The 26,274-nt window shown below is 34.2% G+C and overlaps 1 protein-coding gene across 1 annotated transcript; it reads left to right on the top strand.

Moving 5' to 3' along the window:
- The first annotated feature begins 14,412 nt into the window (after nt 1-14,412).
- Nucleotides 14,413-25,296, top strand: LOC114341398 (uncharacterized). Its single transcript, XM_028292191.2, has 3 exons — nt 14,413-14,520; nt 20,943-21,151; nt 24,889-25,296. Exons 1-3 carry the CDS (start codon nt 14,418-14,420, stop codon nt 25,258-25,260), a joined length of 684 nt encoding a protein of 227 aa, XP_028147992.1. The 5' UTR covers nt 14,413-14,417; the 3' UTR covers nt 25,261-25,296.
- The last annotated feature ends 978 nt before the right edge of the window (nt 25,297-26,274 follow it).

The raw sequence follows: 26,274 nt of genomic DNA, 5'->3' as shown, positions 1-26,274 counted from the left end.
ACCTAGGCAAATTTATTTGGTTTTCTATTTAAGAAGGCACACAAAACTGTTTGTTTTCAACCTAATTGATAAAAATCCAGATCAACATATTATTATTGTTCAAACAGTTTGTTCTTAATCTGTTCTGGTTAATTTTTGGTCTTCTGAATACAATACATTTCTTGAACTAGACGTTTCAAAATTATACATAATTGTGCTTTTAAAGTACAATTAATTCTGTTCTGAAGCTATTTTCTTGTGGCATTTTTACAATTTTAACTATTTAGAATGGGAAATAAGCCACAATATTATTAAAAAATGATTTTTATTAACGTTTCGACGCCCAAATCGGGTGCCGTTGTCAAAATACAAAATACTATTAATATAAACAAAAATGTTGTTGCTTAGTAAAAAAATTCTTCTAATAATTGATTTAATTTGACTCATTTATATCGGCAATTCAGATACATATGATACATTTTAAAGTAGAAGACTTTAAAATGATATTGCCAATATTTATGAGTTGCGTTCCTGGGACGACTTTACTGAAAGATAGTTCATTCGATTACATGAAATCAACCCCAACTCAAGAATATCCGTCACAAAAAAAAAATCATAGCATGTGATCTGCCTTTAAAAAGACAACCACCACATGCAACGGTGACATTAAAATTCTCGCGTTAGAGATCTCATAGTAAATCACGAGGGAAAACCAGGAAAAACCTCGTGATACTATCCCGACATCGTAAGTATTTGGTCTTACATTTAATTTATTCTCAAAATTAATACCAAATTCTGACTTTACTATAATTTTGTTTAAATTATAAATAATATCAATAATACATGGGTATATAAGTAATACTAAAATATAAAATATGTACTAACTCGACTATTGACTTACTAATTGTGGTATTTTCTTTCTATTGACTTCCTCTTTCAGTATGGGTATCCACATCCTACTGCATTCCACCGAGGAATTTGCGACACAATTGGTTTCGTTTAGCATAATTAGAGCCGCTTCTTTGATTTTTCTCTTTTTACTATCTGTTTCTTTCAGGACTATACTTGAATCTCTCCACTGAACTCTATGTTCATTATCCCATGCATGTTGACATATTTGAGATCTATCAAATTCTCTATTTTTAATATAAGATTGATGTTCACTTATTCTAACGTTTAATGGTCTTGATGTTTCACCTATATAAAACTGTTCGCATTCACAAGGTATTTTATAAATACAATTCTTTGTCCTTTCTTGTTCATTGTTAGGTTTAGTTTTAGATAGAATAGATCTCAATGTATTGGTTGTTTTGAATGTTGTTGAAATGTTGAATTTATTTCCTATTGTTTTAAGTTTCTCGGATAGTCCCTTATGTATGGTATTGATATTTTCCTCGTATTATTTCTTGTGAATGTTGTAGGATCCCGTTCTATGTTGTTCTGTTCCATTCGATCCAATCTTGACAATTCCTTATTTATAAACGATAAAGGATAATCATTTTTTAATAAAACAGATGTTAAGAATTGTTTTTCTTCTAAAAAGGAATTTTCGTTAGAACAAGTAATTTTGGCTCTATCATATAAGGATTTTATGATTATATAATTTTATGATTTGATATTATTATTTATCATATAAGTTAATAAAAATCATTTTTTAATAATATTGTGGCTTATTTCCCATTCTAAATAGTTAAAATTACAATTAATTCATCCTAGTAATAATATAATTATTATTGACTGTTATGTTAACCTTAAAAGTTAAATACAAAAACAATTAAAGTTAAAGAGGGCTTTTGATAAAAAAGGGCCCTTTAACTTGATTATGAAATGAAAATCTCAAGTTAAAGGCAACTTTAAATTTAAAGCCTCCTTTAACTTCATTATGAAATCGGCCGAATGTCTTTTTAATAAAAACCAATTTTAAGGGTTGTTTAAATTTTACATGATTTGTTGACTGCTGTACATGTATGTCTATCATTATCATTGACTCTAGAACCCTTGGTGGATCTTAGCCTGTTTTAGAATCAGATTCCATTCCTTCCTATCTTCCGCCTTGGTTTCCCAACTCTTAACTCGTATATCGTCTTCCACCTGGTCCTTAAATCGTGTTCGTCTCCTCACTTCATCCATTCTTTGGTTATAAATGTGTTTCGACGGCTCCATCTCGTTCATTCTTACTAAGTGCCCTAGCCACCGCAGCCTGTTTATTTTGATGGACCTACCAATACTAGGTTCAGTATAAACCTAATAGTTAGAATATGGGAAGCAGAAGAAATTCCCGAGGATTGGAAAGAAGGCAGAATTATACCAATATTTAAGAAGGGGAAGTAACAGACTGTAACAACTATAGAGCAATTGAGAAATGTATCTACTGAGTACAACATATAAAATTTTAACAGTCCTCATCAGACAATCACTCAATTCACAGAAAAAAAAATTGGGGACTACCAGCAAGGATTCAGAGAAGGCAGATCAACTACAGATGCAATCCACATGATTACCCCAGGACTGACAGTAAACGACGAAGTCTGGAAGGGAAACGCCAAGGATAATCGCTTTGAGGTGCAGCAAAGTTAAAAAAACTAAAAGCGGTATGTAACAGGAAAACGAACGAGGCAACGGTTAAGGCAAATGAGAAATATATACGAAAAATCAACTTTGGAACTTGGAATGTAAGAGGGACGTATGGTGCAGGCAATTTGAAAGAACTAGTAAGAGAAGTCAAGAAATATAAATTGGACTTGCTTGCAGTACAAGAAACGAAACAATTAGGAACCGAAATAGTGAGCGTAGAGGCCACAACCTTTTTCAAAAGAGGTGGAAAAGACAGAACCAGAGGAATAGGCTTAATACTACAGGAAAACTTGAAATCAAGAGTAATAGATTTTAAGTCTATATCTGACACTCTGTTCTAAGAATGAAAGGGGAAAGAAGAAATATAACTATTATAAATGTGCATGTTCCCATAAAAGATGCTGACGAAGATGAAAATACGAAAATATGATATGAAAATAATAATGGGCGATTTCAACTCAAAGATTGGAAAGGAGGATATATGTATATGAGAACATAGTGGGGAAGCATAGCAAACATGACATAACAAATAATAATAACGGGCACCGAGCAGTAAGTTTTGCAATGGAGAGAAACATGGCCAAAAGAAGTACACAACTTCGCCGAAAGGATTCACAAAGGGACATGGAAGTCACCCGACGGAAAACAATTTACCAAATAGATCATGTAGTAATAGAAAAAATGTACATGAATTTTATATCAAAAATAAAAAGCATGTGAGGAGCAGAATGCAATTCAGACCACTTCCTAGTAAGAGTAACATGTATGGGAAACTGGGGTGCGACCGGTAAGGGAAAAAGGAATAGAACGGAAGGTAAGAGAAAATACAATTCAACCCTATTGAAAAGTGAACAAGAAAAAAATAAATATAAAGGGAAAATAGAAATAGAACTGGCAACAAGCGCACAAGGCATGGAAATCGAAGAAAGATGGGAGAAAGTAAAAACTTCAATAAGGAAGGCAAATGAGACAGTTCTAAATACTACAGTGAGAAAAGGAAAAGTAAATGACTGGTATGATGAAGTGTGTGAAAAAGCAGCTGAAGCAGTGAGAAGAGGTAGGCAAATAATGCTATTAAAAGAAAATGGTAGGAGAAAGAAGAGAATATCCAAAGAAGATAAGCTAAAGGAAATTTAAAAAAAATTTCAAACTAAAGAAATAAGGTCAGTTTACCAGGAGGATAAAAGAATGGACAAAGGTTATCAAAGTCGAAGCATCTATATTAAGAATGAAGAAGGTTTACTAATAAATAGTGAACAGCGCAGGTGCTAGAAAGATGTAAAAATTATTTCGAAGGGCTAATAAATACCGTTGAAAAGAACGAGGTAGACATAATACAGAACATGGAAGAAAACGATCCAGTGGAGACGCCAACAAACCAAGAGGTAAAAATATAATCAACCATGGACGTATAAATAAAGATCAACCATGTAATCAATCAATGTAATCAACACGTCCATGTAATCAACCAACTTAAAAACAAAAGCCCAGGAGCGACAGAAATAACAGCTGAAATGTTAAAGGCAGGAGGAGAACAACTGTATGAGCAGCTATATGGGTTGGTGAAAAAGATATGGGAAGAGGAAAAAATGCCAAATGACTGGATATTTATATATTTACAAAATATAATTTAAAATGTTTTTTCTTGGACACTCTGTATAAATAATTATGTTAATGTTAATATTACTGATTGGAGAATTGAATAACCTTTGAAATGAGCTTGCACAGACCCCTATTACCTATTTAAAAATAAGGGTGGAGTGGAAGGGAGGAGGTTGACAAATGACAGATGTACGTACCGTAAAAATATGTCCCCCTTAGATCAAAAACCGACTTGTTTCTTCATTTCCTTAAAATCTAATAAATACTGCCAAATATCGAGGTGGACTGTTTTCTTTGGCCGACCCTGTATAATGGAACACGCTATAATATATTTAATTAATTTTGAAATGTTGTTAAAAATTGGTACCTATTGGAAATCAATATAAAAAAATGAAACTAAGTTATCAATCGAAGCAGCGCAGAAAACGACAATAAATATCGCCTCGGTACCACCAGATTGACAACAGGTGGAATACTTTCTTTGGTTACACCTCCTGAGACTTTTACAATTTATAAGTCATACAGGTGCAGAGAAAATTAAGATGAGAGAATTTTAAATAATTCACAACTCATCTACTCAGCATGGTAAAGCTCCAACAAGAAAGATTCCTTAATACTCAAAAGAGTAAATGAATTAAAAATGTATAAACATTCTCAATTTCTTTGCAAAACGAAAATGCAGCAGCTGCATAATACTCTGGTTAAAGCGGAGAGTGCAGGAAGAGTCTATACCGGTTTCGGAGATCTTTTTCCCCTCATCAGTAAACCCATATCCCCTTCTCTCCGCTTTAACCATTTACCATAGCTTAGGGCCTTCCCGAATTGCAAAGAAAGAAATGTCACGGATGAACTAGGGCCATCTACCGGAAAACAAACTAAGTTATCAATCGAAGCAGCGCAGAAAACGACAATAAATATCGCCTCCAGAGTATTATGCAGCTGCTGCATTTTCGTTTTGCAAAGAAATTGAGAATGTTTATACATTTTTAATTCATTTACTCTTTTGAGTATTAAGGAATCTTTCTTGTTGGAGCTTTACCATGCTGAGTAGATGAGTTGTGAATTATTTAAAATTCTCTCATCTTAATTTTCTCGGCACCTGTATGACTTATAAATTGTAAAAGTCTCAGGAGGTGTAACCAAAGAAAGTATTCCACCTGTTGTCAATCTGGTGGTACGGAGGCGATATTTATTGTCGTTTTCTGCGCTGCTTCGATTGATAACTTAGTTTGTTTTCCGGTAGATGGCCCTAGTTCATCCGTGACATTTCTTTCTTTGCAATTCGGGAAGGCCCTAAGCTATGGTAAATGGTTAAAGCGGAGAGAAGAGGATATGGGTTTACTGATGAGGGGAAAAAGATCTCCGAAACCGGTATAGACTCTTCCTGCACTCTCCGCTTTAACCAGAGTATTATGCAGCTGCTGCATTTTCGTTTTGCAAAGAAATTGAGAATGTTTATACATTTTTTATTTATAAAAAAATGAATTAGATTAGTCAAAACGTTTTTTTACATTTTTGTTTCACCAACGTATCAACATTCTAATTATTATGTTTGAGACCGATATGTGCATTAACAAAATTAATGTTTTTATCAACTTTTTGCAGTTTCAAAATCCATTTTTAATTGCGTATATGATATAATTAAATGAATAACTTGGGTACTTAGCAAAAACCAAGAAATTTAAAACGGACAGGGAGTCCGATAGCATTATTGCAAAACCAACTGTAGATTGTTTTAAGTTAAATTAGATTAATGCAAAAATTTTGATCATGTGTGACTATGCATCCAACAAAATCGTAGAATTTTATCATCGACACCGCAGTATCGTGAGTGGCCGGCTTTACATATACCAAAGCTTTGTAGATCGCAATCATCATCAATCAGCAAATCGCGTCCACTGCTGGGCATAGGGCTCCCTCAGTTCTTTCCAGTATTCTTTACACTGGACCGTTTGTAGACAGTTGTGAAGACAGAGAAATCAACTCAACCACCCACATGCTTGTGGTATAGTCATATAGTGCCTTGAGGTATACCCTTTAAATTTCACCCATCGCCAGGGTTTAATAAATAATATGCCAATGTAAGACCTTTGGTCGGCATTTTAAGGGTGTTAACCCATGTATTTTTGGTGTATAACTGTATCTTGTAAGTTAGCTCAAATTAATACAACATGATGCTCTCTAAAGAGAGCATCATCAGAGTTCTAAGCAAGCTCTACATGCTAAGCCACCAAAAATACATGGGTTAAATCCCTTAAAATGCCGACCAAAGGTCTTATATTGGCATATTATTTATTTAACCCTGGCGATGGGTGAAATTTAAAGGGTATACCTCAAGGCACTCTATGACTATACTACAAGCATGTGGGTGGTCTCAGCTAACTCAGTTGGCTTTCACCTTTCTCTTTGTGAAGACAGAGAAATCAACTCAACCACCCACATGCTTGTGGTATAGTCATATGGTGCCTTGAGGTATATCCTTTAAATTTCACCCATCGCCAGGGTTTAATAAATAATATGCCAATGTAAGACCTTTGGTCGGCATTTTAAGGGTGTTAACCCATGTATTTTTGGTGTATAACTGTATCTTGTAAGTTAGCTCAAATTAATACAACATGATGCTCTCTAAAGAGAGCATCATCAGAGTTCTAAGCAAGCTCTACATGCTAAGCCACCAAAAATACATGGGTTAAATCCCTTAAAATGCCGACCAAAGGTCTTATATTGGCATATTATTTATTTAACCCTGGCGATGGGTGAAATTTAAAGGGTATACCTCAAGGCACTCTATGACTATACTACAAGCATGTGGGTGGTCTCAGCTAACTCAGTTGGCTTTCACCTTTCTCTTTGTGAAGACAGAGAAATCAACTCAACCACCCACATGCTTGTGGTATAGTCATATGGTGCCTTGAGGTATATCCTTTAAATTTCACCCATCGCCAGGGGTTAATAAATAATATGCCAATGTAAGACCTTTGGTCGGCATTTTAAGGGTTTTAACCCATGTATTTTTGGTGTATAACTGTATCTTGTAAGTTATCTCAGATTAATACAACATCAAACGCAAACCTCAGATGATTTAATCTCTCTCCATCTATATTGATGTGATGTGATGTTATTATAGTAGGTACCTATATATAAAAAAGGAGATCTAGAGGAGTGCGAGAATTACAGAGCAATAACTTTAGTAAACAACACATATTATAACATTCTAGAAAATATACTAAACATAAGACTTAAATCATGCACTGAACGAATATTAGGAAAATACCAGAACAGATTTAGACCGGGGGAGGTCGACGATTAATTCCATACAAATATAGTGGAGCAAATAATTCAAAAATCGAGAGAATACAACAAAGAAATGCACCTAATATTCATGGATTTCAAAAGACTTTTGATACAACCAATCGGACAAAAATGATGAAGCAGCTAGAGAATGTTGGAATCCCAGAAAAATTAAGACATATGCTAACAGTGAGCCTAAAGAACACCAGAGCAAGGATCAGTTACAACGGAACAACTTCTAAGGAGATTAATGTACACAAAGGCGTGAAACAAGGTGACTCTATCTCTCCGACAGTATTTAATCTGATATTGACAATATCAGATATTGACATAATCTGTAATCATGAGGATGACAAACTTGCAAACAAAAACATTATTACAGATCAACTTCAAATAGTAACATATGCAGATGATTCAGTCATCACAGCGAAGACGAAGATAATAATTGCAGTTGGACAATTACATAAGGAAGCGAAGAGAATAATAGGACTAGAGATAAACCAGCTCACAGCAAAATACATGGCGATAGGAAAAGATGACCCAACTCAGAAATATCTAATAACACAGAACCATAAATTTGAAACTGTATCCATCTTTAGCTACTTAAGAGTAAAAATAGGGAAAACCGGAAAAAGAGAGAACAGAGGAAAGAATTCTGAAGGACAGAAAAACATCTACACGGTAGAAATCTGCTGAGAAGCAAGACTGTAAGTATAATATGAACCAATATAAGACCTTAATAAGACTTGATGTTACATATTGAATGGAAACAACGACGATTAACAAGAAAGAGGAAGATAGCATTCTGAAATTTGAAAGAAAAATAATGAGAACAATACTGGGCCACAATGTAACAAAAGAGGGAGAAATAAGAATGAAAACAAATGCAGAAATTGAAGAAAAATTAAAGAGAGAAAATATAGTCAGATACAAAAACTCAACCCAACACAAATAAGGGACATTTAGGCGTCCCGAGATACTTTTTCGGGACTCCGGGACAAATCGTTAAAAAACGGGACAATCCCGTTTTTACGGGACATTTGGTCACCCTACTGTAGTTGTAGTCTATTCGGCTTTGCTTTAGGGCTTTCAGTAGTATTTTAAACTCTACAGAATCAAAAGCCTTCTCGCAATCTACAAATGCAAGAACCAGTGGTATGTTGTACTCGGTGCATTTTTCAATTAATATCTTTATGGTATCTATGCAAATGGTCATTGGTACCATATCCTGCCCTGAAGCCAGCCTGTTCTTTGAGCTGATAGAAATCAAGTTTAGGTGTTAGTCTCTTCCTTAAGATTTTCATAAAGAGCTTTAGCAATAAACATAGAAAAAATGTTACAAGTTTGTAGAAATAATTAATATGTTTGGAGGGAAATAATGATCACTCACTGTAACCAGCGCTAACAACATGAAGCATACAAAACGTATAAAATTAGTTAAATTGAAGAAAAAGTTTATAATCGGTGTATATTTAAGTTAACTGCTGTAATAAAGTGTTTTAAATAAAAACCTCACAATTTTAGATCGTTCAGAGGAAACAAGAACTTCATCAAAAGCATAAAACGTCAAAGTCTTTACGACCCAATAAAAATGTTTACACGATAAAATAAAAATAACTCGAATACAATAGGAATATAATCTGATAATGGCAATCAACATACCACTGAAGCCACAGCCACACAACTTGACTCTTTCGAACTATTCCAGAGACCATACATTCTAATGATTAATTTTAATGGCCCACCAGAAGAAATAAATCATTAGACAGTGATTGAAAAATGTTTGAAAGTTTGGAATAGGTCCCTAAAGAATAAACTATTGTATGGTGTTGGAAACATGAAATAAAACAAGTTGATGCAGACTATGCGGCGGGAAGTGTGCTCACATCTGTTTATTTCTTCATTGAACCATGTGGCATTTCGTAAATAATTTATTTTTCTTTGATTATATTAAGGCAAATAAAGTGAGATAAAATGTGAAGTAGCTTTCAACAAGGAATTAATTGAGTTAAAAAACTCAAAAAATGACTAAAATGGGATAAGTCGTGTTTTACATTATCTTATCCCACATTTTTTGCCCGCAGAAGTATTATTATTAAAAAAAGCTGCATCACGCCTTTTGTTATTGAATAAGGATACATTTTATCGATTTAAAGCTCTTTCATGTAGTAATTTTTCTAAAAAATCGTTTTAAAATTAATTGTATTTATTATTATCCACATTTTTAAAACACTTTTATCTTCAAATCAGTATCTTGAAAAAGTTTTGGTGAATCACAGGACAAATGATATTGCAGTTTTAAGAAAAAACATTTAAAAACCAGTGAAATGCGCTTTCACAAATTTGGCATCTCCAATTCAATTAAATCTTAAAATTGTCAAAACTTTGGTTTGGTTTCGTAAACGCTAGAGACTTTTTCCAGACTTCCAGAGCTTAAATTAAAGGTCTTTTTCTACTTTCATAATTCATGACATGATGTATGAAAGGGATGAATATAGTACTGGTTGGATCTAGATCTTTCTATGCCGCGACGGAATTGTCGGATTGAAAACGTTAGTAGTTGCGGTCGGTCAAAATTAACCCTTTCGTTACACTGCTCATCTCTTATCTAGAATGTCGAAATCTACAGAACTGTCCAGCCAGTGGCGTACTGAGCATGGTTCCGCGGGTTTCGCGGAACCAGGGCCCGGGCCCTGCAGGGACCCGCTCTAACACGCTTTTTTGCTTCTTTTGTTTCTAATTTTATGGGAAGATTTTGAACTAGAAAAGTACACATTAGGAAATGTAACTGCTTAATTAATTTTAATTTTTGTGTAGGTAAATAAAAGCAATATACCTATTCATCAAAAAATGTGAAAACAAAATTTAAAGAAACACAGAAAATGCTTTTGAAGGTTCCTTACTCGTTTTACCTGCTTTAAACCGAAGCCCTTGTTTCAACACTTCTTGTAAGAATAACCACCGGTGGCTGCCTTAACACGTGCTAACACAAGCACTTGTATTTTTTAATATAGCACAACCCATGAATAAGTTACAAACTGCAAAGTTGCAGAAATTAATAAACTCAATGCAAGTTTTACACGGTGGGTCATAACAATAATCCCAAGACGCTCGATGCTCCTTTTGTTCGTATTTATAGCACCCTCATCCTCAATAGTGGTAAGGAGAAAAAGGATAAATTTAGACACTAATTTCTTTATCGTCGTTTTATAAAGATCAACACCACCGATATAAGGTATTTTTTGATCTTTTTTTTATCTCCCTAGAGGTTTGTATGTAATCATTTAACTTATTAATAAGTGTATCATATGCAATTTGAGAATCTATTTTGTTGATATAAATTTCATTCTGATGTTCATTTTTTAAAAGCTGTAGTAGTTTTCCGAAATTGGTTTTTAATTTATTATGACTGGAGATTTAGATGTAGAAAATTTTTGAGTTTCATTATTTAAAAAAAAACGACTGGCGTAAACTGATCAGTCATGTCAGTATGAAAAACGATAGGATTAATGTTAATTTACCGTTTTAATAGTCCATTTACTCACGGTAAAATATTGCAAAACCTGCAAACCAAAAAATTTTAAAGAACTGCTTGGATTGACATGAACTTTGGCATCATCATCTTGGTGCTACAGCCCTTAGAGGGCCTCGACCTTCTCAAGCTTTCTACGCCATTCTGTTCTGTCCCTTGCTTGCATTTTCCAGTTGCCGACTCCGATCTTCTCGGCATCCTGTGTTACCCCGTCCATCCACCTCAGCTTTGGTCTACCCCGTCTTCTCATTCCCACGGGTTGCGCTGTTAGAATCTTTTTTTTCATGTTCGATTCAGGGGCCCGGGCTACATGCCCTGCCCACTGCAGGCGGTTTCGCTTAATTATAGTGATAATATCTTTCCACCAAACGTATGCTTGTAGATATTCTGCAGTTCAAAGTTATATCTACGCCTCCATATTCCGTTCTCACAGACCGCTCCGAATATCTTACGTAGCATCTTTCTTTCAAAAATCGACAGAGCGGATTCATCTGTTTTAGTTAGCGTCCATGCCTCTGCTCCATATGTGAGAACAGGGATTTTCAATGTTCTATACAGCCTTATACGAGTTTTTTGAGACAGACGTTTGTTAGCTAAGTACTTTGATAGACTATAAAAACACCGGTTTGCAATTATTATTCGTCTTTTTATTTCCTCTGATGTGTTATTATTGGGGTTAACCGATGTCCCTAGATATATGAACTCTTTGACCGCTTCGAAGTTTTGGTCATTGATAATTAGATCTGCGGCAACATTTCCAGCTCTTGTGTTTGTGTTAGTCGCCATGAATTTTGTTTTATTTCGATTTATATGTCTGTACCTTGGAGGTAAACAGTCGTATATCCGCAATGTATACATTTGCAAGAAAGCGCAAAACATACAGACTAGTCAATAAACTATAAAAAAAAATTATTTCCATTACGTCGAATTCAACATTATTGGTATATTATAATATGTAAATGCAAATCTATTACTGGGTATTAGTATTGTTAAGAAATTATTTACCTGATGTATAATAATGGGAGCTACGACTTTTTACCTCTATGTCTTTAAACAGGTAATATGCAAAATAAAAATCGTAAGTGATTACAAAAATAGTATATTCCTTATTTAAAAATGCAAAAACCAAATCACAATGTTTGGAACAAAAAAGAACTCTTGTTTTTCATTATCCCGTTTTAACACCCTCAAAATACCATTTAAAATAAAAATGCAGCTACGATTGTTTACCACTACCGCATACGAAAGCGTACTATCTAATATACGCACGTATTTATGAAGTTGCTATGGATATACTACTGTTTACCTCAACTGACTAATGGAGTTGCTATTGTTTCTAAACGCCTTATCTAGGCAACTAATAACGCTGGATGTACGATTTTTTTCCACAATATGTTATGAAAATCTGACAACAAAAGCGTGGTATTAACTCCATTTCGGCAAAAAGTGGAATAACGACTGTTTACCTCCAAGGTACAGATCTAACCTCATTCGTTCTGCTACTGATACTAGCTCGATTAGGATTTCCGCACTTTGGCATACTCATAGCTAATATGTCAAAGAAAAAAAGTGGTATTGTGTCGATTGTTTGCCTTTTGCCCTGGGGGTGCAAACTTTCGAACTTTCGTACTTTCGAAATAAGTCCTGAATTGGAGGAACTGACTAATTCTAAGCAAATTTTTTTTCTATACTGTTTTTTCACTAAGTTAATACTTTTCGAGTTATTTGCGAGTGGAAATGTTTATTTTTCTACAAAAAACCACATATTCAGGCGCTTTTCGCAAATATCTCAAAAAGTAAGTATTTTATCAAAAAAATACTCGTAGCGCAAAAATATAGCTTATAAAAAGGTGACAAAATGGTGTATATACAAAGTCTATAGACCCCGTAGAAGCAGAGTTGTAGCTAATGAAAGTGGGTTCTTAGTCGTCAAATTCCAAATCGAATATTTCAACGTAAAATAACCAAAAAACCAAGCACTTTTCGGGGAAGACTGATTTAAACTTTTTTAAAGAATTTAAGAAAAGCTTTATTTTTCTTTTTTAAAAAAGTTTGTTACGATCAAAATAATGTTAGTCCCTTTTTTGCTGGTAAAAAAATCGTGAAAATCACCCCCTAATTAGAATCCGAAATGAAATTAATCTGTACCGCTTCACAAAATACTTTACTTATGGTATTGTATGTGGGATCTCTAAGATTCATTGGTTCAGAGCGCTTATTTTTGAGAAGGCTGTAGTTAAATGGGCCTAAATGAGTCTCTAATCCGAGTGTATGCAAATTTTGAACATCCATATCTTAACCAATTTTTGTTTTCAGGAAAACAAAAAGTCCAAAATAGTTACAATAGCAAAACCTATATTGTTTTGCTACTTGAGATCTTTGGAATCAACAATAATTTTTAAGTTATTTAAAAAAAAATATTTTTCAAAATAAAAAAAATATATATATTGTTTTGCTACTTGAGATCTTTGGAATCAACAATAATTTTTAAGTTATTTAAAAAAAAATATTTTTCAAAATAAAAAAAATATTTTAAAACCTAATTTTTTTCAAAACGAACACTTTGAACCGATAAAACTTACAGATCATATTATGAACAGATAAAACAGTAGTATTTTGTATTTTGACAACGAAATCCGATTTGGGCTTCGAAACGTTAATAAAATCATTTTTTTTTTTTTTTGGTAAAATTGTGGCTTATTTCCCATTAAAAATAGTTTATTATAAAAATGCCACAAGGAAATAGCTTCAGAACAACATTAAGATCATATGAGCAATACATAAGTCAAGTAACTTGTGAAGCGGTAACGATTAATTTCATTTGGGATGCTAATTAGGTGGAGATTTTTACGATTTTTTTTACCAAAAAAAGGGACCAACTTTATTTTGAACGTACCTTGCTTACTTTTGATGCTAGAAACTTTTTTAAAAAACAAAAATTAAGTTTTTTTTAAGCACTTTAAAAAAGGTGCAACGAGTTTTTCCTGAAAATGTTTTTCCTGTGGATGTGTTATAAGGACCTCTTTTTGAGTAAGTTTGTGCAAAAAAATCGAATCGGAATAATTTCGCTAGCGGGGGCGACGATACTAATAGGTAGGTACCATTGTATATAGGTTTTTTTTTGTATGACTTAGAATTCGTAAATTTTAGAGCCACGTTTTACCTAAACATATATAAAAATAGTTAATTTAAAATTCGACCGGTCTGAACGTTTTAAAACGAGAGAATTTATATTATGGATTTAACAGTGCTTTTTTAAATACCTATTTTCTTTTTAACACTTACTACTAACTTTGAACATCCTGTAGAAATCACATACTAGAACAACATGCATTATTACTCTACCATCACAAGATAAATGCAGGCACCGTTTTAAGAATTAGGTTTTTTACACGAATGATTTTTAATTTTAATGTTTTTCTGTCATTCAGTATTTAACATGATTCGAAACTTGCTGGTTCTTCTATTTTTAATATTCCACCAATTACTGCCAGTGTATACAAGTGAAGAAAATTTTAATGTTTTCGACAAAATTAAATCAGGTTAGAGTTGAAATTTGATCTTAAATCATTTTATAATACGTTATATCTTTCTATGTATATCTGTCCGCTTCATTTGCTTAATTATCTGTATTTCTTACTATATTTTTTATCCATTTCAGGACTGTAAATTTTTGAGATCTTTTCCCCTCGCATTTGTGGTTTTTCTTAGCCTCCACGTTTTCTCAAGGTCTCTGTTGCACAATAATTATATTATTCCAACTTTTATATTCATATCTAATATACCCTTCAAGTTGCCATTTTAGTTTTGTTATTTCTCTTCCAGCATCTTACTTCAATTTTCTCTAATCCATTTGTTTTCTATTCTTTAGTTGGAAGGAGCGTTTTCACCAAGCGCGCAAAATGTTTGCAAATAATTGCAACTGTTTATAATTCATATTTACTATACCATAGCAATTTGCGTTTTTTTTTTCTAGCAATATTTTTCGATGTAAAAGGTCATTTTTGTGAACCATAAGTAAGTACCAGAAGAAATTGGTTAAAACCTTTTTTAAGTACTTACTTATTGTGTTTGCAAATATACTCTAATTTACCAAACGCCACCCAGGCAAGCCCTGTTCTTTTTGTTCCTTGTAGCCTAATTTTCATTTTGATTAGGGGAGACCAGGGCTAGTTGTCACAGTTTTTCGTTCTGGCTCTGTAACTCAGATACATTTTATTTTTTTAAACCAAACTTTTTCCAAACAATGAGTTGGTATGTAGGCTACCCATTCATATTTGGAAGGGGTTAGATGTAAAACGGTTTAAGTGCACTTTTTTGAAATTTTACTCTAAGTACAGATTCGCATACTTAAATGGTATTAGAACTTTGTGGTAAAACGATTTAAGCATATTTCGCCCTATAGTCGCCATCTATCGCCATTACATTTAGTTCACTGAAAACAATTGCAGTTTGCTTTGGTAGTAAAAAGGTTTAGCCGTGCGCTTGAACCGTTTTACCAAAAAAGTATTTTTAGTATTCTGTAAAAACAAATAGTAATAAACGGGTTTAAGTGCGCTTGAACCATTTTACCACAAAACTATTTTTAGTATTCTGTAATGTGTAAACCCGTGTTAATACAGGATTATTTTTTAAGTAAATAAATACTAGATATGTGACCAATTTTAAAGACTAATTAAGTATTATGCAACGTGCCAGTTGTAGTTACACTGTGGATAACAGCTGTGACAAAAATGATTAGTAATATGTAGTTAACATCTGCACTTAAACAGTTTTACCAGTAACATTTATCCACACCATGTACCGATTCAAGTACATTTTTTTAATAATTGAAAAAAAAGGAAGGATATAGTAAGAATAGTAATATACCCTTATATTTTTATCATTTTATAGTACATTGTACATTAGACATATTTTATTTTATAAAACTCAAACAACTTTGAAGCTGATTATCTCATAACTATCAAAACTGCACTTAAACCCTTTTACGTCTGGCCCCCTCATTTGTTTAAAATTCTAGGTACCAGCAGTTAAAATTGTAAGATGGTTTAACCTTCGACAGGATTTGTAGTATTACACATTTTACACATCTTACACAAACCTCTTCTACCTTCAATCTTGCCTTCCACGATAAGCTGTAGCAGACGTACTTATCATTACGGAACACATGGCCCAGGTATGACGCTTTCCTCCTTTTAACAGTTGTTAACAATTCCACCTTTTTACCCATTCGTCTCAATACCTCTGTGTTGGTCACTCTGTCTGTCCAAGGTATTCTCAGTATGCGTTGATATAGCCACATTTCTAGAGCCGCTAACTTCTTTATAGTTGCTGCTGTTAACGTCCACCCTTCTACTCCGTAAAGTAGCGTAGAGAGTAAGTAGTATTTCGTGGCGCGCCATCGGAGGTTAACGCTTAGGTTGCGGTTGCTTAAGAGCTTTCTCATTTTTATGAATTTGGATCTTGCTATTTCAATTCGGATCCTAATCTCTACGTCTGGGTCCCACTTATCATTTACTGTATATCCCAGATATTTAAATCGGTGTACTCTTTCAATACGTTCGGCTTCAATATTCAGGTCGATATGTTGAATGTTCTTTTTACTGATCACCATAAATTTAGTTTTCTTTCTATTGATTTTCAGTCCAAATCGGTTGCCAGTTGTATTTACTCTATTTAGCGTCATCTGTAAATCTTCGATGTTATCGGCCAGTATAACAGTATCATCTGCATATCAAAAATTACTTATTGGTACGCCATTAATCTTGATGCCCTCATTGTACTCTTCCAGTGACTCTAGAAATATTTGTTCCGTGTACAGCTTGAAAAGCAGTGGCGAAAGAATACAGCCCTGTCTAACCCCTCTAGAAATGGTTATGTTTTCACTCACCATATGTCCATTCTTTATGTGGGCTGTTTGATTCCAATATAGATTTTTTATAATCTGGATGTCCTTAGTGTCAAGTCCTGAAAGATGTAATAGTTCTATGAGTTTGTCATGTTTGATAGTATCGAATGCTTTCTCATAGTCGATAAAACAGGCGTAAACATCTTTCTGTTGATCCAGGCATTTTTGAATCAAGACTTGTATTGAAAATAGGGGCTCTCGAGTTCCAAAACCGCATCTAAAACCAAACTGTGTTTTACTTATGCTGTGTTCTAATTTTGCTCGTATTCTGGAATGGATAATACGCACGAATACTTTAAGGGTGTGACTCATTAAACTTATAAGACGATATTCGCTACACGTCTTAGAATTGGATTTCTTGGGAAGGGGCACAAATGTAGATTTCAACCAGTCCGATAGAATTTGACCAGTATCGTATATCTTATTAAACAGTTCCAATACTACATTAGTAGTAGTAGTAGGTAATGCTTGTAGAAAATAACATAATTTTTCTGTTTACACGCCACGTTTTATTGTATAGGATTTGTCCTATCCAAAAAAACGTACAATGAGACGTAGCGTGAAAACCGGCCTTATAGTTGCTATCTTAAGGGCCGGTTGTTCGAACGCTAATCAACAATGATCACTATCAAATATTTAATTACTGTCACCAACTGTCAATGTCAACCTTGATTGGCTTGCTGAAAACATAATTAATTATAATTATGAGATTAGTTAATCAATTAACATAATTGATTAACTAATTTCATAATTGTAAAACATAATTATGTTTTCAGCAACCCAAACAAAGTTGAAATTGACAGTTGGTGACAGTAATTAAATATTTGATAATGATCATTTTTGATTACCGTTCGAACAACCGGCCCTAGAGTTATACCGTTGATTGGAATATTAATATACCTCAATCAACGGTTATACGCAATTTAAAATCTAAAAAATGCGAAAATACGGATTTTTGAGGTTTGAGTAACGTAAATTATCATTTTTGATGTTCCAAGTGCCTAAATTGAAGTTTAAGTTTAAACATTCAATTTCAAGATGCTGAAGAGTAATCAGGGCTTACTTAGGAAGTAATCGGGAGCCTGTAGACCATCTAGTAAAACCTCGATATAACGGACTAATTGGGGGGAAAGTCCGTTATATAAAAATCAGTTTAAAATCAATAAATTTTTTTTTGAAAATATGTACTGTATTTAGATGCTATCTACACAGTGGCGAATCCAGAAATTTTGTTTGGGGGGGGGGGGTCATGGGTCTTGAGGGTGATTTAATTACCTATCTCTGATGCAAGGTGACTTAGTCTTACCAACCTTAGGATACGTGGGTTTACAATTATGGGAGGGGTCATGACCCCCATGACACCCCCATGGATCCGCCAGTGAATGTACACATTTGAAGCTAAAAAAGAAATCAAGTTTTGTTTGCTACTTTTTTAGTGTTCTAACTTCATCTAAAAACTTTCTGCATTATACTCGTTGGGCTGTCAAAATTATTCACTAATCTATGGGTTGAATAAGCGATGTATTGTTTGGCAAAAACATCCAATTAAAGTTGCCATCTTCTGAATGTTGAATATTTTCAGGGGGACAAGCAGGAGCGCTGTCTAAAATCAATAAACATTTCACCTCTTTCGATGGTATTTCCAGTTTCTCATCTTGAAATTTTCTCACTGCAGGTAGAAATTCTCTAAAAAACCAATTTTTGAAAATATCTGTGGTGAACCATTTCTTATTAGAGCTATAGGTTTACGAGATTTGCCAACAAGTACAACAGTCAATCAATGCAATCCATTGACGTTAGGGAACATCCATAAACTACGTCGTAAAATTTTTGGAGTTTTTAATACCCTCCCGCCCTTCCGTCGTCGGACTAGTTAGCTTTCCTGAAGTTCCATCTGGGACGTGGAAACGATCTTATAATAATTGAAATGCTAATACCGATTTTGATCAGAATGGGCCGGTGCGAGCTAAGGGAAATTGTTTACCTATAAACCTTTCTTGATGTTTGTGGAAGTTGTCCCTTGTTGTCTGTGTAAGAAAACAAAGATCTGGATTATACCGCCTCTTTCATGCTGCAGATCTGAAATTGCCTCTATCCTTGGCGTCAAATGGGAGGTGGATGTCATGTTCTTCTTACCATTCCAAAAGGGACGAGCCATTTTGGGCATTGTGAGATAGTGAAGGTAAAGTGCCCAAAATCCGTGCCCTGTCCTAAATTCGTCCCCCACTGTAACGTCTATTGGCAGTACTGCAACCTTGCGAGAGAGTAAGGGAATCTTCAAAACGATCCAGTTTACTAGTGGTAGTCGCGTAGATTCTTTGATCTGTTCATTTACTCTTTAATTTTTCATAAATAGTTTTTGTAGTAGCTTGCTACAGTGTGTAATAAATTTTAAATACTTATATTGACTCTTCAAGGTAAGTTTAGACTTACTTAGCGATTGATAATAGTAGAATGCCCTTTGAATATTATATGTGAGTTGTTACAGCCGTGTAGTTCTACTCATTTGGTCACGCATTTGGCAGTAGCCATGTTTTATATAACAAAATTCCTAAATCCGTCCCCTTTGATATCTACTGGTGTCAGCCTATGATGAGAATAGTTCTAGTTGAAGATGCACCATGTACCATTTATGGAAAACGTATTTGACAAGACAAGTGAAGATAAAAATAAATAAGGTGTCCAGATTGCTTTAATGGTATCATGAGATTTGTTCATCTTCAACCAAAGTCAAAAATTTTGTTTATGATTTAAGTCTGGATAAAAGATATTATAACTTATGTATAAAATGTATAAGCATGGTCTTATCTCAATAAATTTAGTAAAATAAGTATTCATACTGTTTAAATCATGCTTTAAAAAAATCCTAGATATTATTTGGGAATGGGTGGGGGATGAAATTGGGATACCATTTCTAAATAATCTTTTGCCTTATTTTGATTATTTATTTATTTTTCATTAACGATAATTTATTTAGTAGAATCGTACTAGCAAAACTCTTAGGTGTAAAGTTGAGTTGCATAAGTTTTTTTCATTATTTTAACATTAAATCAAATTTCATAATTTAAGATTTTGCTTAAGGGGATGGTATTTGGCCACCTTACCTTACTTCCACATCTCGTGGTGACTATTAAAATCTCCTACATATATAGCTGGGTGTTTGTAGGGGTTAAGTACATGTACAGGCCATATGAGAGCAGGGGGCTTGTAAATATTGTGATATAACAAGTAATTGAGTCATCGCCTTACAGTTACGTCGTGGATTTTGTTCTTGGCACAGTGAAAATTAAGGAAGCCTTTCTATGTCGTACTATGTTTGTACGCAGCGCAGGTACATATGTTGCTACACCGTAGGCGCTATCGTAGATAGCACCCAGTAGTTCATATCCTGGGATCTTTTTCTCGGAGTCAATAAAACTTCGTTTTCTGTATGTTTCTTGTAGTGTTGTCAATCTCGTTTTCTTTTAATAATCTGCGCAGAATTTGGCTTTTTGTTCTGCCCTATAAGCATAAGCTTATATTAATTTGCCAAACTTGTGCACTGGGTCGTAGGTGTAACCTACTGTAGGGTTTGGGAGTTATAACCCCCCCCCCCCCCCATTGGGATGTACTTTGAGCTCTCTACGCTTAACACCATACCTCTCGGAGACCTTCCAGTAGTTGTAACCCCCCATTAGGATTATCCTGGTTACGCCTATGCACTGGGTCCGAGTGGTTTTAGGTAGAGAAGGTTTATTTTGGCAGGATCATGACAACTTTGAAGCCTGTGATTTCTTCTTGGTAAAAGAATTTGTTAAAATTGTCTGACTCTCCTTGATAACAACAACAGGATGATAAGATGTTTTGTCTAAAACTAAAACCACAACTTTACATCTCGAGATGGGTGTTGAATTTTGGTTATTGCTTCATCCACGGAATATTTAAGTGGTTTTTATATTAGTGGAAAAAGCACGAAAAATCACTACGTCAATTGTTAAGCTTGCTCTCTTAAATTATTATTGCTGTGAGAAATTAAATGACGTATAAAAAATCCACTGAAAAGAAGTTTTGTTCTAGGTTTCAAGATGGCTGGCGATTTCTTCTCGATGGACCACGCCGCTAAAGTCGCTAATTTAGTTAGTAACGCTCTAGGAAGTAAACCATCACCACCGAAACACACAGAAGGCACTAATAATATATTTTCAGGATTTCTAAGATTGTTTGGATTCGAAAATAAACAAATAAGTGCAATAGCAGTTAATGCAATTATTCTTATAGCCCAATTGGTAAGTTTTTGAAGAATGATCAATTAAAAAGGACATTTACCAAATACTTGTCTACAGTGGCGGATCTAGATATTTGCCTTCAAGAGGGGAACTTCCAATGAAACAACCAAAAGTCATACAAAAGATGAACCTAAACTACATCTTCTTACTTTATAAATAGGCTCAATGCCTGTTTTACTTTGGTTTCTAGCCTCAGCTGACATTATCTGACCATCTTTTCCTCGGTCGTCCCAATGATCTTCTTCCATTTGGCGATTTGTCTCTTGCTATTCGTACAATTATATTTTCTGCCATTCTTTCTATGTGTTAGTTCCATTCTATTTTTCTTCTTTTGGTCCACATGTTTATTTCTTCTATGCCACATCTCGCTCGTATTTCCTTACTTCTTACTCTGTCACTTAGAGTTTGGTTTGTTATTTTTCGTAAGACTTTCATTTCTGCTGTTTCCCGCAGTATTTGTGTTTTCGTCGTATCTGCTCTTGTTTCCGCTGTGTAGGTACGTCATTATCGATTTTATTGTTGATTTATATATTTTGGTTTTCGTTTCCATTGTGAAGTATTTGTTTCTCCAGATTGTGTTGGTGAGACATTCTGCTGCTCTGTTCGCCATGTTCACTAGTTTTTGTACTTCTTCTTCAACTTTTCCGTAGCTTAACAGTTTAATTTCCAAGTATTCCGTTTCCATCACTTGTTCTATTATTTTGTTATTTACGACCAGTTTACATCGTCTCGGTTCCAAACTAAATAAAAGACATAAATAATAACTTATATGCATTAAGTTCCCTTAATTTTCCTAACTAGCGTGTCTCTCTGTGGTTTACGTTTCGTGTCACCTAATATATTTTTATGTTTCAACAATATTTTTCTTTTTAATTTTGGACCTTGTTAGGGGAAGGCACATTTCCCCTTTTTCCCTCCCCATAGATTCGCCACTGCTTGTCTGAATGTATACAGTAAGGACGTTTAGGTTGGAATAATTTTATTTTTTCACGAATGGGCGATTTTGGAAATAAATCCCGAAACAAGTCGATTTTTATTTTTATTTATATTATAATTTTTTGGCATATAAACTCGTATTATCCTAGTTACGCCATCCATCTGGGCGTGATGACGTTATCGATGGTTTTTTTTAATGAGAATAGGGGTCGTGTGCTAGCCCATTTGAAAGGTTATTCAATTATCTCTTCACTAATAAAAACAATAACATAATTATTTATAAAAATTGTCCAAAATTATTTTTTGAATTAAATTAATTGAGACAAAAACAAGAATTTATGTAATTTATTTAATTTAAAATACATTCAACTGCTGTCAGAAAAAAGAAAAAAAATAACTATCTGACAAATAAATATTGTATTTCGCTTAAATTCAATGTTAAATCTGTCACCTACTTGCTCTTGACATATTGAACATTTATTTTAAGCGGAAAGCAATGTTTATTTCTTATGAAATAAACATTTTTCTGTTTTATGACAGCAGTAGAATGTATTTTGAATTAAATAAATTACATACATTCCTCTTTTTGTCTCAATTTATTTAATTAAAAAAAAATTTTTGGCACCCTATATAAATAATTGTTAATATTTATATTACTGAACACAGAACTGAGTAGCGTTTCAAATGAGCTGGTACACGACCCCTATTCTCATTTAAAATAATCATCGATTATGTCACTACGTCCAGATGCATGACGTCACTAGGGTGATATATATATATATATATATGCCAAAAAATCATAATTTAAAAATAAAAATCGACCTGTTTCGGGATTTAAGTATTTCCAAAATCGCTCATTCGTGAAAAAATGAATTTATTCCAACCTCAACGTCCTCACTGTATGTTGGAAAAAGATACCGAATTAGGCCCATGTCCTAAATAATCAGACAGATCGTAATGTGTCCTTATTATAAATGCCAGGTACCGAGATAATGATACAATTTGGTATCTCATTCTCTTCATAGTTATTTTTGCCTTTATGCCTATGCGGGCTTGGCTTCCCAACTGCATTTCTCCATAAGATTTTATCTTCGGCCATATCAATATCAAACCTCTCTACCGACATCTCCTGCGTAAGCATCTCCCCCCAAGTCTTCTTTGGTCTCTCTCCTACTCCTTTCAAGGGTACACTACAATTAGACCGAAATTATTAGACCAAAAGCAGTAGACCGAACTTATTGGACCGAAAAGCACTTTACCGAAACCTCACTAGACCGAACAGCATTAGACCGAAATGGTACATAAATTAAAAAAGATTGCAGTAAATTATGCTAATATTTTGTATATATATCTGTCTTTTTTTTACTGTATATTTTTGAATTATTTTATATATAGACTGTGTAAATTGTTACTCTGTACAGTCTGATATGAAATAATTTTCATCGGTTAAACAAATTAGTAAAGGTAAAAATAAAACAACACTTAGGGCCGGTACTTTATGCCTCGATTAACAGCCCGTTAGTTAACGGAGGTTTAATCGGGACCTCTGGCACTTCTAGACTTCCCCTAAGTTACTTTCATCTTATCCTTTTTCGTCACTTCACTCATCAATCTAAGCATTCATATTTTAGCCACACACATTATTCGTTGTTCCTCTTTCTTTTTAACTGCCCAACATTCACTTCCTTACATCGTAGTCGGTCTTATGACTGTTTTATAGCATTTTCCCTTCAGCTTCATTGTATTTTCTGTCACACAACACACCACTCGCTTTCTTCCACTTAATCCATCCAACACTTCTATTGCATGCATCTCATTCTATTTCCCCATTACTCTGTAATACCGATCCTAGGTAATAGGTCCAGATCAGAACAGAGCAGATCATACGATCAATCATCCCCTTACGTACGTTTCACTCTCTCCAGAGATCTTCAGAGTGGCTAGATGATCTGCTCTGCTATGTTAGAAGCAATGTGAAGAAAGTGAAACGTAAGCAATGGGATGATTGATCATCTCTGAACCGAAATGAAACATAAGCCGTCTTTCATTTTCTCAGTTTACTTCTTCTTATTCAAGTGCCATCTTCGTTCCGAAGGTTGGCGATCATCAGGGCTATACGTATTTTCGAAACTGCTGACCGAAACAATTCGTTGTTGCTACAGCTATACCATTCCCGTAGATTCTTTAGCCAGGAGTTTCGTCTTCTTCCTGTGGACCTTTTTCCTGCTATCTTTCCCTGCATAATTATTCGAAGCAGTTCATATCTTTCGCCTCTTGTAATGTGTCCCAAGTATTGCAGTTTTCGTTTTTTGATCGTAAATATGACTTCCTTTTCTTTATTCATTCTTCTCAAGACCTCGACGTTTGTGACTCTCTCCGTCCATGATATTCTCAAGATTCTGCGATACATCCACAGTTCAAATGCCTCTAATTTTTTGGTATCAATCTTTTTCAGCGTCCATGACTCCATTCCGTAGAACAGCACAGAAAGTACGTAACATCTCATCAGGCGAAGTTTCATTTCAAGGCTCAAATCTCTTCCACATATCAGTTTACTGATATTGTGAATACTTTCGTTACAATTTATATCTAGTCGAATGGGCGGAAGGTGACTGCATATTGTAGAGTCCTGTTTGTTTCCTTTATTCGTCATCTGCTTGCCTTGTAAATTGTAGGAGGCAGAGATTAAGGTTGTACCCAGAAATTGGTTCCACGGTAGTAGAGGTCTTCAGATTTTCGAATGTGGTACTTCTCATTTCGTTGATATGTAAGTACATATTTATGTATTTTAATAATTTTAGATTGGTACATCATTAAATCCACCATCAAAAATCGAACCAAAGCAAATGAAAGAAGATACTCCGTTTGACTGGATGTTAAACAACAGCGTCATATCAAATCTTTTATCAGATACTCAAGATCAAAAACTACCTGATAAAGTTATCGACTACGTCACAGACAGAAGTCTCGATGAAGAAACGGGATGTGTTCAGCTGCTGCTTTGCAAGATGAAACCGTTTATCAAAGAGATGCAAAGAGCGCTGAGGGAAAGAGGCAAAAGAAAGTTAAAAGGATATGGTATTTTGTTTGAGTATTTTCCTTCTGCTGAAGTTATTGCCGATAATGGGGACAGATGCGATGAAAAATATTATTATTGTACTATCCCTATCTAAGTTTTAACTGTAAAAAATGTAATTTTAAATGTAGTTCAGATAAAATTAAATAAAGCATAATAAAAATATAACCTTCAGTAAAATGAACTTTTTAAAGCAGAGCCGGATTTAAGGCAGTGGGGGCCCCTGGGCAGAATTAGTGTGGGGCCCTACCTCGTACCATTATTGTTATAACTATGGTTTATATCTGGTATACAGCCAAGTAAACGATTTTCCATTTTAGAAATTAAAAAAATGTGGATCTACTTTCATAAATATATTTTTAAATAATAAAAAATACAATAACTGTATCTTATGAGAGTAAAATATTAAAAATAAATATGGTAAGATGTAAATATGGTTAAAGTCGGGGTACTTTGCGACATTTTTTAATTGAAAATTCCTTGATTATGTAGGGCATGTCTAGTTGCTTTAAGACATCGTGTTCAATGCTCATTATAGAGAGATGATTCAAACGCTCCTGGCCCATCATAGACCGAAGTCGATTTTTAATTAACTTAATTTTGAGAATGATCTCTCTCCAATGCAATTAGTTAGCATCAGAACTAAAATATAAACGAAGTGTCACCTCAACATTTAGAAACGTATCTTTCACATTTTTTTCTTTTAGCATTCGGTACATTTGAAGTTCTTTACTTATATTTGAAGAGCAGATTTCCTCTTATGAATTGAAAAATTCTACAAATTGTTCTATTAATGTTGGTAACCTTCAGTGGGTGAGTTTCAAGTTCATTGGGAGTTAAGTGCAGAAACGCAATCCGGCCTTGTTTTAAAGATTAGAATATTCATATTCTTGTGAAACAGAATTAACCGCTGCAGTTATTGGTGTTCGAAATTTTAGAATATTATAGCCCCAAGTAGCAATCTGTCGACGCGACAACGTTGTCTACCGCGTGGCAACGTTTTGTTACAACGTTGTTATCAGTTGTTATTGCCTAGAAGACGACCCAATTCTGCACTAATTTGGTGGACGATTTTTGAGTTGTCTTGACGTTGCCTAGGCAACCTTAAGCG

This window comes from Diabrotica virgifera, chromosome 1 (assembly GCF_917563875.1).
Source record: "Diabrotica virgifera virgifera chromosome 1, PGI_DIABVI_V3a".
Classification (NCBI taxonomy): domain Eukaryota; kingdom Metazoa; phylum Arthropoda; class Insecta; order Coleoptera; family Chrysomelidae; genus Diabrotica; species Diabrotica virgifera.
This window is presented reverse-complemented; position numbering and strand designations above follow the sequence as displayed.